This window comes from Cucurbita moschata, unplaced genomic scaffold, assembly GCF_002738365.1.
Source record: "Cucurbita moschata cultivar Rifu unplaced genomic scaffold, Cmos_1.0 Cmo_Scf00013, whole genome shotgun sequence".
NCBI lineage: Eukaryota > Viridiplantae > Streptophyta > Magnoliopsida > Cucurbitales > Cucurbitaceae > Cucurbita > Cucurbita moschata.
Window position 1 is genome coordinate 4,296,546 of NW_019268529.1, and position 12,775 is coordinate 4,309,320.

Here is a 12,775-nt window from a genome sequence, read left to right on the forward strand (position 1 = left end):
AAAAAAAAAAAAAAACAAACCAAAAACATAGCCTATCGTAATCGAAACCGAAACGATTGTTCGAAATTTAATCTGTTATTCTATAAATTATCGTCGAAGTATGTGTATCATCGTTGTCGTCGTCGTCATTGTACGTGAGATGCAAATGGGGTATCTGGTTCACTAAATCCTTCTGTGCTGCATGATTTAACACACAAAACCAGAAAAACTACAGAAACATAAGTTCTTTTTCTTTGAGTTAAGGCTTTTTTATTTCACAGACCTGTCATCATGATGGTCAGTCCAAGAATCTGGGAAGTCATGTGGCTACTCAGTAGATAAACAAAACTCTTCCATTTCTGCACTGCACCAACAGATTCCACGTTCTTTCAAAATTCAAAAGCTGATGAATGAGCCAAATTCTGAGACGAACAGCCCAAAGTGGAAGAATTCTGTCGAACACTCTGTTCAGAAATTTCATTGCGTTTTGGAGAATCATCGGCTAATATTATCGAATTCTTCCCATGGAGCCTGAAAATGGCAATTTGTAGAATTAGAAAGTGGGTTTAGTTTTGTTATTATGAGCAGAGTAGCACAAACAAAGAACAGAGTAGCAGAAACAGAGAACAGAGTAGCAGAAACAGAGAACAGAGCAATGAACCCGTCAAGAACACGAATGCGGCTCAACAGAGCAAGCAGCCGCGTTAGGCTAAGGCCAGTCTTCGAAAGATACCCATCGCCGAGAAGACTGCGCCCATACCGCTCACGATACACCATCGGCAAAGCCGCAATCAAAATCGGCAGCCCACCACGAGATTTCAGAAGCTCGACAATCTCGATTTCGAGTTTATCCAGCGCTCTTCCACTAAGCACCACAACACGGGGCTCCTTCTCCACAACATCATGAACATACCGGCAAGTATTCCCATGTTTGCAATACCCTTTACTGAAATAATGACAAACTTTCACCGGAAACTCCCTCCGGCGGCTTCGCCTCACCGGAGTTGCCGAGTCCAGCGACAGCCACTGCATCTGGTTCTGCAGGGCGAAGTCGGAGAACGTCTGGTGGGGAAGGAACAGGCGGGAGGATGGAGAAGAAGAAACACGACCATATGGAATTGGAACTTCGGGGATTCCGAGGTCGGACTTGGCGGTGTTGATAACACATTGAATTATACAATCCGGGCTGAACGCCAATCGGATCATGTCCTGTTCGTTGGTGTTCAGCATAACGTAGCCGACGATCTTCAACCCATATTCAGGCTCTAATTTGCAGATTCTTTCGTACACAATTTTCGTCGTTTCGTTATCCATTTGAACTGAAACACACCGAACAAGAACAGTAGAATGAAAATTTTGACGAATTTAAGGAACAAGAAACAGAGCAATGGAGGATTTTGTTTAGAGAAGATGATGGAATGGAAGGGATTGGGTTTTAAAGGCGCTTGATTTAGCTTAAATTAGCCTAATTAATTATTTAATTATAAATAATCTCGAATTTAAATTCTACGATTTTTCTTAAAAGATCACGTCGAAAAAGCAATGTATATAATTTTTTTTGTTTTAATGTATTTATTTAATTTTTTTTGTTTTATTTTTTTCAAATTTCAGGTTGTACTTATTTACAGAAAATCGCGGGAAATTCTGAGAAATGCGCCGGGATTTCGGAAAGCAGGCACTACCGACGAAATGACTGATTTACCCCTCTCTCAGCAATAAAAAATCCCACGTGTGCCCGGACTTTTAAAAAATATAAATATATCAAAACGCACCGTTTCGATTGGGTCCCACTTTGACCTTTTCTAGAATGGGTGTCGCCACGTATCATTAAGTAGCCACGTTTATTCCTATTGGCCCCACGTCATCCAAATTTCTATCCTACCTGGCAGGTCCTTGGTGGAAAATTAATTGTGGCCGACTTTTTGGTCTTTTTATTTTTCCCTTTTTACAAGCAAATAATCAACAACACAGCAGGAACTCCACTGGCTTATTTCCACGACTATTTTTTTAAAAATTATATATATTAAATAAATATTTTAAATTTTTTTATTTATTAAAAGAATATTTCTTTTTAATTTTTTTGAGCATCAGAAGAAAATCTTTGAAAAAGGGAAGGATCCAGTGCTTCGCGAGCTGGAACCAATCAAATTGTGGGCCATAGTCAATATATAAGACAAAGGGTAAAATGGGTATTACGCCAAACCGCTAGGGACTCAAAAGTAAATAACACAGCAGAACGGGGTTGAGTGGTGAGAGCAGTTCAAACGGCAGATAAAGAGGGAAGGATTAACGGTCACCGTCAAAGTTCGATCTAGAGATGAGTGATGGACGGACGTTTAAGGCTCTACCCGTTAGATTAGTGCTTTCCCGTAAAGCCACCTGGTACCGGAGATATCAGTAATGGAGAGAAATTTTAGTGTACGGTCGAGTGCATGGAAGCTTCAGTAGATACTATAATATAAAAGATAATTATAGAAATTCTTAATTTGTTGTTAAATATAAACCCACTAAATTTCAGCCGATGTATACCTTAGGTTACAACTTTGAATGGGCCACTCCTACAAAAATCGGCCCAGTTATTGACAGCGGCCCAAAAGTGGAATCTTATTGGGCTTTGGGCCACTCCTATATTCCAAAACCGGCCCAGTTATTGACGGTCGGCCCAAAATAGGAATATTATTGGGCTGTGGGCCACTGATATATTCCAAAATCGGCCCAGTTATTGGCAGTCGGCCCAAAATCGGAATATTATTGGGCTGGCTTGATTCTTCTACGGAGCTTAGAAAGTTCCGGTAGCGGAAGGGTGAGGGGGCAAGTTTGCGGAACGTTGTCATTTGGAGAATCGCAGAGGGGGATGACGAGAACAGGGCAAATTTGATTCTACGAGAGATAGGAAATTCGATTCAGGATTCCGGTTTTGTTACTGATCTCATAGCAAATTGTGATTGTTTGTTTGATTTGTTGATGTATTAGAGAGATTCAACGATCACTCAAATAGCAAGTGAATCGAAGAAGGGAAGATGTATCAATGGAGGAAATTCGAGTTCTTCGAAGAGAAACTAGCCGGAAGGTGCACAATTCCGGAAGAGTTGAGGGAAAAGAAGATCGAGTGTTGTTCGAGCGGCAGAGGGAAGGTGGTGATCGGTTGCAATGACGGTAGCGTTAACCTACTTGATCGTGGGCTTAAGTTCAGCTATGGATTTCAAGCTCATTCCTCGACCGTATCATTTCTGCAACAGCTCAAGGTTGGTAATTTCTTTTTCAGCTGTTTTTTCCTTCGGGCAATTTGGATATTGTGCTGCTTCAGCGTGTCTTTGGTTGAAACGGATGCCAATTTGTCAAATGAACTATGTCTGAAGTACTTTGACCTTCGAACTGCTATCTAAACGTTGCTTTTTCTTTCTTTAATCAACACCTTATGAATCTAACTTATAGATTTATTTTCCCTTTCTTCTAGTATGTCATGATTTTAATTTATAAGTACCGGAAGATAGATTATATGTCATTGACATGGATTACGTTTATATCTTTTGATTCATGATCAGCAACGGAACTTTCTAGTCACTGTTGGAGAAGATGTGCAAATACCTCCGCAACAGACTATGTGTCTGAAGGTTTTTGACCTTGATAAAATTGAGCCAGAGGGCTCAAGTGCTACAAGTCCCGAGTGCATTGGAATCTTGAGGATATTTACTAATCAATTTCCCGAGGCAAAGGTACTGTTGTGTTTTCATTTTATTCAGACAGTATCCTGTTTTATGCGGTTGCTTGATAGGCTTGACATTTTGGACCAATATTGTTCGTTCTTTGTTTCATGGGAAGCAATTTCCTGATAATGATGGAATTATGAGACCTATGAGCTTACTACTGCAGATAACATCATTTTTGGTCCTAGAAGAGGCACCGCCAATACTACTTATTGCAATTGGCCTAGATAATGGTAATATATACTGCATCAAAGGAGACATTGCACGAGAACGTATCAATCGTTTCAAGCTTCAGGTAGACATCTCAGACAAGAATCAATCATCCATCACGGGGCTTGGGTTCAGAGTTGATGGTCAAGCTCTTCAGTTATTTGCTGTAACTCCTGATTCAGTGAGTTTATTCAGCCTGCAGAGTCAACCACCAAAGGGGCAAACTCTGGATCATATTGGATGTGGTGTGAACGGTGTTACAATGAGTGATCGCTCAGTATGCAGTTCTAATCTCTCCTATATATCATTTGCCATGTCATTGTGTTGATTAATGTTCTTTCATAATGATAACAATTACTATGTTTTATGTAATTAGGAGTTGATAGTTGGTCGTCCTGAAGCAGTTTATTTTTATGAGGTCGATGGGCGTGGTCCCTGCTGGGCTTTTGAAGGAGAAAAAAAGCTTGTAGGTTGGTTTCGTGGATACCTTCTCTGCGTAATTGCTGATCAGAGAAATGGCAAGAACACTTTCAACATTTATGACCTGAAGAATCGACTGATTGCCCATAGTCTAGTAGTTAAAGACGTTTCTCACATGCTTTGTGAGTGGGGTAGTATTATACTTATAATGGACGACCAATCGGCTCTATGTATCGGGGAAAAAGATATGGAAAGCAAATTGGATATGCTATTTAAAAAGAATTTGTACACCATAGCTATTAATCTTGTTCAAAGTCAACAAGCTGATGCTGCTGCAACTGCAGAAGTGCTAAGAAAGTATGGGGATCATCTATACAGCAAGCAAGATTATGATGAGGCTATGGCCCAGTATATCCATACTATTGGACATCTCGAGCCCTCTTATGTTATACAGAAATTTCTTGATGCTCAGCGAATCTATAACCTCACTAATTACTTGGAAAATTTGCATGAGAAAGGGCTTGCGTCTAAAGATCACACCACACTTCTACTAAACTGCTACACCAAATTGAAAGATGTTGAAAAGCTGAATGTATTTATTAAGAACGAGGATAGTGCTGGAGAGCATAAATTTGATGTCGAGACTGCAATTAGGGTTTGTCGTGCTGCCAATTACCATGAACATGCCATGTATGTTGCTAGAAGGGAAAGAAAGCACGAATGGTACCTTAAGATCTTACTTGAAGACCTTGGAAGATATGATGAGGCCTTGCAATATATTGCAAGCCTCGAGCCTAGTCAAGCTGGCGTGACAATTAAAGAGTATGGGAAGATTCTAATCGCACACAAGCCACGTGAGACAATTGATATTCTCATGAAGCTCTGCACTGAGGATGGTGAATCATTGAAGAAAAGATCTTCAAATCGCACATATTTATCTATGTTGCCATCTCCTGTTGACTTTCTCAACATTTTTATTCATCACCCACAGTCACTTATGGAATTCTTTGAAAAGTATACAAACAAGGTAAAGGACTCACCTGCTCAGGTTGAAATTAACAACACACTGTTGGAATTGTACCTGTCAAATGATTTAAACTTTCCATCAATGTCCCAAGTTGGCAATGGAAGAAGTAATAGTTTTGTGGAAAGATCAGAAGCCACATTGATGTCAGCTGAGTCCAATACGAAAGTAAGCTTTGAGGACCGGCTTGAAAGGCAAGAGAAGGGACTATGCCTGCTTAAGAGTGCATGGCCATCAGAACTGGAAAATCCTCTCTATGATGTTGATCTTGTGATTATTTTGTGTGAAATGAATGCGTTTAGGGAAGGACTCATGTATTTATATGAAAAGATGAAACTCTACAAGGAGGTTATAGCATGCTATATGCAAACTCACGACCACGACGGTTTAATTGCTTGCTGTAAAAGATTGAGCGATTCAGGGAAGGGAGGTGACCCGTCTCTATGGGCAGATTTATTGAAGTACTTCGGCGAACTGGGAGAAGATTGTTCCAAAGAAGTGAAGGAAGTTTTGACCTATATTGAAAGGGATGATATCTTGCCTCCTATTATAGTTATTCAGACGCTGTCAAGAAATCCATGCCTCACACTTTCTGTCATCAAGGACTACATTGCGAGAAAGCTTGAACAGGAATCCAAGATGATTGAGGAGGATAGGCAAGCAATTGACAAGTATCAGGTTCGTACTTACTCATGCAATTCATTTTAAAGAATTTCTTGAATGCTTGGTCAAATTTAGCAAATGAAAAATACGTAGAAAATGACTTCATCATACTAAACCAAAATCAGAAACTAGGCTCCTGGAATTAGCAATTTTCGTCTTTCTAACTGGAAATGGCCCAAATTTATTTTATGTAACTGGATGATATTAATTGTTGAAGCACTTCAAAAGAAAAAAAACATAAATTAAAGATGATGATGAAAGGAAGTTATAGCTTCCACAACCGAACTACTTCGATCAGGGAACAAACGTAGAAAGACTTTTGTGAGTACATTTGATGAGCACCTGAAGCTTTCTCATTTATTCTACCTAACATTGCTAGAGTAAAAACTTAGGGACACAGCTGCAGATATGGTATTTTCTAGCTTTAACCAAATACAATCCCACCCTCTGAACTGTTAGCTTTTTCGTTAAACGAAGTTCGTTAACCGTATTAGCTCTCTGCAGGAAGACACAGTGGCAATGAGAAAAGAAATTGAAGATCTTAGAACAAATGCAAGAATTTTTCAACTCAGCAAGTGCACTGCTTGCACGTTCACTCTTGATCTCCCAGCTGTTCATTTCATGTGTATGCATTCATTCCATCAGCGTTGTTTGGGGGATAATGAAAAAGAATGCCCTGAATGTGCTCCAGACTACAGAAAAGTTCTAGAAATGAAGAGAAGCTTGGAGCAGAATAAAGATCAAGATCAGTTCTTCCAGCAAGTGAAGAGTTCAAAAGATGGGTTTTCCGTAATTGCCCAGTACTTCGGTAAGGGAATCATTAGCAAAACTAGTCATGAACCTCCGAAGGCTACTACAACAGTCTCAGAGAATCCTTCTTCAACAAATGGTTTTCAATGATGGTTTGAGAAGGTACTTGTTTGTGGAACTCCACAGCATTTCCCTCCTGTTTTTGAGTTTCTATATCAAAAAATGGAGGGAGCCCTATACAAAGCTTATTTGACTAGCACTCAATAGCGAGATGATTGATGGTTTGTTGGAAGGAACTTTATTGCGTCGGTTTCTTCAGGTCTGTATTTATGCTCTAAACTAATGCTCTAAAGCTGAAAGTAGTCAGTGCCTCCTTGTTCTTGTAATCTACTCCTTTGTTCTTAAAGCCACACTTGTTCATCAGACATAAGGAACACCATTCAATGATCTTGTTCATCAGATTTCAAGAACACCCCTCGATGATTGCAGCTGGAGAATTTGATACGTGTTACGACGCAGGAGTTGAAGAAGACATGGGCATGGTTGGAAGAGGAAGGTAGTTACCACTTGCGTTTTGTTCTGAAAAAATTTCGCTACCGATTTCATATAGTTTGATTATTTAACTCGATTGACGTAAATTGTAATGTATGATTTTGACTGTTGTAATCTGGAATTCTGTTTTGGAATGCATTATGCAGTTGTTGTGATGAATCCATCTAATCCCACAATTAGTCTATTATTCAGTGAATTTATGGATAACCAAGCAAATGCCACCAGAGATAATTTGATTATTACATAAAATGTCGATTTTCTAATAATTGGAGATAAACTTGGTACAATGAATCAATCTTTAATCTATTATAATTAAATTGTAACATAGTATATTGATTTTTAATTTTAAACATATAAAAATGAATTTAGGAGTTTATCCTCTTATGATATTTATATGATGAGTGTATATATATATATAGATTTTCATTGACTTTTTCATTTGTCAAATCATATATTAAACATCACAAACATGCACATCTAATCCTACAATTGTTTTGGAAGGGAGTTCAATTTTTTTTAAAAAAATAATAATTACACTATTTTTTTTAAAAATATATTAGTTTCGAACTACTTCAACATCTTTATACACCCATTCCACATGTTAGGTGCAGCTGCAGCTGGTGTATTCGGCGGCTCCCTATTCAGTGCTATAGTAACTTCTAATTTGATCCACAGAAAAAATTCAACAACACTATATAAACACATCATTTTAGTACAATTGCATTCTTCCTTAAGGTCGGTAACTTTTGTATATTTTGTATAAGTTATACGTTTCAATGACACATCGTCCTTTGATCTTGAGCATCGTTTGGAAAAGTCAAGAGGACCTCTCTCTCTCTCCCCTTTTTTCCTCATTTGTTTGAGGTGGGCTGAATAGGTTCGATAAGAAAGAAACCTGGGCTAGTGACTAGTCCCGTCGGAGAATAAAGTCTTTCTCTTCCCATCCCAGATTGCAAAGCACAGCATGCAAAATAGAATCATAAGAGCATAATCAAATGGCACGCATACGCGCTTTTAGACAACACATTGAGGAGTTTGAGGAGAGGCTGCAAGCGCTTCGTGTCAATGAATTCTCGGCGTAATACTAACTCTACAATGATTACGTGTGAGCTTACTGGACTAAGAAAAGTAGTATTTCCAACCATTAGAAAGCAAGGCTTTAAATGCTATATGTAAAATCAAACCAAAAAGATAAGCTGCTGTAAAATGCTATCAAATCAATACAAGAAGAAACCCCCCTACAAATGCAAGGGTGAGTGAAGCAATGACAAACACTAGAGGCAAGGTTGTTCTTGTAACTAATGATTGTTCTTTCTAAATGAAAAGGATTTGGTATGAAAAGTACTTGATTCGACTCTATTAGAGAGGGTCCACATGTTGATGTTTGGTCGGGTTTTTCACCTGCTCCAATTTCCTTTATTATATGGCTTGTCTATTAGCTAAAGAGGCCATGTGGGTTGTCCATTTGTGAACTGAATGGATCAGATGGCTTTCAAAGAGTCCAATCACCTTAAGGTGATGATTGGAATGGAATCTAATAACAATAGCAACTTTCCATTGCATATTGGGATAAGGAACTGAATTACGAACCCTTCAGATCATGGAGGACCAGGAAATTTCACCAGAAACAAGGGGGGAAATAAAAGAGTGGAGAAGAGAAAGAGAAAGGTGAGGTATTCACTTGGTGATCAGACTTTAATGGAAAGTTTCTATCTCCTACTTTTCTTGGGAGAAGACGATGGAATAATGTCTTTTGTCTTCCATGTGGGTTTGTCTTCTAAGGGTCTCAGATGAAGTCTGTCCAAACTCACCCCGATGTGAGTGCCACAGATATTAAATGTATCCCCTTACCATATCAATTCAATGTACAAACAATAAGTAGTATCCAATGTAAAAGAGGAAAGTTCACCTCGAAAGCCTCTGTCCTTCTTTACTTGTAACCGCCCAAGCTCACTGCTAGTAGATATTGTCTTCTTTGAACTTTCCTTCAAGGTTTTTAAAACGTGTCTACTAGGAAGAGGTTCCACACCCTTACAAGGAATGCTTCGTTTCCCTCTCCAACCGATGTAGGATTTCACACTACTATATCATAATAAGGCTCTCTCTACTCACCAGCACTTTCCCCGCCCCCCCTCGGGACTGTTCTAAACTATCAAAGGGACTAGAGGAGAAAACATGATTGGACTCTGTATACAGGCCTAAATGAAAATCTTGGTTGCTTCATTGCTTTTCCTCAAGCGGATTGTCAAACTGAACACATAAACCTTGTATATAATATAAACATAGTTCTAAACAAAGAAGAAGAAAAGAGGTAATATTGACTGATTAAAATTTTAAGAAAAGGGTAAACTAATATGTTTCTTCTCTACCTTTATATTCTTCACGCATAAAAAGAAATACACGAGGGCATACAAATAAGATGATCGACTTATGGTTCCAGCTTCAAGGAAACAACTCGAGATTGTCTGTTACGCTTAGCCACCTTGAGAAACACCATAGAGAGACACGATGGTGCCCACCACGGCCGTCGTACCTTTTGCTCTCCTTTCAAGCAAGCCACTGGAAGTACATAACTTAAAGAATAAACACCATGATCTTAATGTCAACTGGAAAAGCAGACATATAGTTAGAGTAGGTTTGGTATGACTTGAGAGATTGTGATTTTGAAAATTCTAGTGTTTCAAAAACAAAGTTAAGCAGATATGCACGATATTTAAACTAGCATAATGTCTCCTCTAAAAATGGTTATTAAAAAGAAAAGAAAACAAAACAAAATAGATGACAACCGGACTCTTGTGCAGCATAACAACTTGTGCACGCATCAATTTCTCAACTAGCACTGTCAGAAACATGCTAATGATGACAACCGGAGATTGCAAACAGATCAAATAAGGAGTTAAATAGTTTATTTACACGTTCAAACTTTTAAAAACAGAACAAACTGCTTAAAAAAACAAGGCAAGTCACTTTAAAATGTTTCAGAAAAGGCTTACTGTAACTCCAATGTCTAAATACGCCAATTCGCATGCTTTGAATTAAGATTTGGGGCATTTAGTTTATTTGTTTATTTATTTTCTATGGTGAATTTCATTAATTACAAATCTTGTTTAGGAACTACTGAAATATCCGATGATAGCAGCAAGAAGACAACCCTGAATATATATATTTTTCCAATGACTTTGAATTAAAAAGAGAGAAAAAGCTGCATCATACACAGACCTTTAATTCGTCGGAGCTCCTTACAAAGTGTGATGAAGTCTCCCCATTTCATATGACATCGTCTGATAAACCTTAGAATCTGCTCAGTTGTGAACATTGACATGCCTTCAAGATACTCTCCATTGACCCCGTTTTCTTTAAAGATCTGACGATAGCTTCCAAGATTTATCTCTTCCAACCACAAACCAACATCCTGGAAAGAAATTGTAGTAGGCATGGAGGAGGCATATTATAAATCCAATTTCACCAAATTTACAGTTAAAATTCTAGCCTGAGAGATGTAATACAATGGAATATCGAAATGTTTGCCATATAAAAACATCCTCTCCAAATCGAATGTATGCAGTATTCAGTGCATCTATCTGTACACAAACAATCAGCCAAGATAAAGTTCCAAAAAATCACACAAATATCAAGCTAAGCAGTGATACACATGACCACTCCAATTAAAATGGACAGGTGCAGCAGTTTGGAATGATATCTCAAAAAAATTGGACTTCAAGAAACTAAAAACCATGTGACATCCAAAACATGCAGAGAACCGGGAACATAGGTATAACATTATGACATAATTTCTTCGGCTCCATCAAATATAATTTCTTATATTCAAAATTCCTGAAAAAAAAAATTTAGAGAAGTTCAAGCTAACTACTAAACTTCAAAACTAGAAAGAGAAAAGAGGGTGGAACTGACACGGAAAGTCCAAAAATCTAAATAGGAGATAAAATAAATCCCAATGCAATGAACATACCTTTGCATGTATATACGAATTTCGCAGGGAGATATTAGAAAATGAAGCTCCTACATTAAAGCACTGGTGATGAATTCATTGATTTCATTTCACAATTAACAATTATTTTGAGAAGTTTTCAGCGCCTAAAAAAACAAAAACTCATAACAAACAAAGTAGGGAAGATTATTACTGGGTAAACCCCATTGATCCAGCAATCACACCTTACCAGCAATAAGCACAAAAAACAGAGGGCATCACCATATCACACGATTAAACACTTGAACAAGCAATCAATGGGAAAGGTTACAGCAGCCATCAAGTACAAACTCCCAGACCGACACTCCTTAACACATAACCGTTCAGATTTTCAAGTCAAAATCCAAACAAGCAAGAATTGCAGTTAAAGATCCTTGCACAAGAGATCCAAAATCAAAGATGATGTATCAGATGCTAGAGGATCTGTAAGTACCTCTATAGTCCAAATGAAGAAATCAAGAGGTTCCGGTCGCTGTTCCTTGTTCATCTCACTATCAAGTCTGCCCGAAATTTCAGATTACCTAAATTCACAAAGCAAAAAACAATCCATCACAGTTTCATAACCACAAAAAACAAGATTCCAAATACCAAATTCACTTCATAGAAAACAAAAAAAAAAAAAAAAAAAAAAAAAAAAAAAAAAAAAAAAAAAAAAAAAAAAAAAAAAAAAAAAAAAAAAAAAAAAAAAAAAAAAACCACAAATTACAAATTGAAGCTCACCACAGAGCTTCAATCTCCCCTTCTTCTTCCTGTAGAAAAAAACTAGATCACCAAAATTTCTCTACATTTGAATCAGAACAGAAGTGCCGCATGAGAGGAAGAAAAATTGAATCGACGAAAGAGGAAGTTCAAATAAAGCGTCCAGGGAGGGCTTTTGATCATTTGATGAACGCCAATTTCTCTCTTTCTTCTCTCTCTCTCTCTCTTTCATTTCCCTGCGCCTCTTCACCTCGCAGTTGTATGCTCTGCCTTACTGTCTCTGTAACTCCATTCCCACTCGCTTCTCGCTCCCGTGTATCTCACGCGCCCCTTTCCAATTACCTCATTCACGTTGACTATTAATTATTTCATAAATAATTTAGATTTTGATGTGAATTTTAATATAATTTAGCTAATTAAGATATTATAGTTAATCACTATTTCTTTTTATAGAAAACAGCATATCTTAATTATTAGTTAGGTGATAAATGTTTTTAGCAACCATACAAATTATATTGTTATTATCTCCATTTAATCTAGAATATTATAATCTTAAATAACATATAATATTAATATTTTTTAAAATTTACTAAAGCTCAACAGCCCATTTTTAATATAATTTTAATTAAAACTAAATTAATAAAAATATTATTCAATTTTATCTTTTATATATTAAAAAATAAATGGTTAAAAAAATATCATTTTAACTCCTAAAAATCTTTCAAAAATATAAGTTTACAAAATATATATATATATATATTAATATCAACTTTTGTTAGATAA

At 37.3% G+C, this 12,775-nt stretch overlaps 3 protein-coding genes across 4 annotated transcripts; 1 reads left to right on the plus strand and 2 right to left on the minus strand.

Moving 5' to 3' along the window:
* Positions 1–98: 98 nt before the first annotated feature.
* On the minus strand, positions 99–1,352 carry LOC111451368 (zinc finger CCCH domain-containing protein 18-like). Its single transcript, XM_023091758.1, has 2 exons — positions 641–1,352; positions 99–510 (listed from the first exon to the last, which is right to left on the minus strand). The coding sequence occupies exons 1-2, from the start codon at positions 1,291–1,293 to the stop codon at positions 369–371; spliced, it is 795 nt and encodes a 264-aa protein (XP_022947526.1). The 5' UTR covers positions 1,294–1,352; the 3' UTR covers positions 99–368.
* Positions 1,353–2,766: 1,414 nt separating this feature from the next.
* LOC111451361 (vacuolar protein-sorting-associated protein 11 homolog) lies at positions 2,767–7,466 on the plus strand. Of its 2 annotated transcripts, XR_002711969.1 has the most exons (6): positions 2,767–3,224; positions 3,525–3,695; positions 3,853–4,173; positions 4,273–6,018; positions 6,508–7,034; positions 7,073–7,466. XR_002711969.1 is itself a non-coding variant. In XM_023091745.1 (5 exons), the coding sequence occupies exons 1-5, from the start codon at positions 3,000–3,002 to the stop codon at positions 6,901–6,903; spliced, it is 2,859 nt and encodes a 952-aa protein (XP_022947513.1). In that variant the 5' UTR covers positions 2,767–2,999; the 3' UTR covers positions 6,904–7,466. The 2 variants fall into 2 exon arrangements, 1 of the variants encoding a protein (XP_022947513.1); XM_023091745.1 differs by having other exon boundaries at positions 6,508–7,466.
* Positions 7,467–9,547: 2,081 nt separating this feature from the next.
* LOC111451372 lies at positions 9,548–12,217 on the minus strand. Its single transcript, XM_023091768.1, has 4 exons — positions 12,014–12,217; positions 11,727–11,814; positions 10,525–10,717; positions 9,548–9,864 (listed from the first exon to the last, which is right to left on the minus strand). The coding sequence occupies exons 2-4, from the start codon at positions 11,778–11,780 to the stop codon at positions 9,734–9,736; spliced, it is 378 nt and encodes a 125-aa protein (XP_022947536.1). The 5' UTR covers positions 11,781–11,814; positions 12,014–12,217; the 3' UTR covers positions 9,548–9,733.
* Positions 12,218–12,775: the final 558 nt, after the last annotated feature.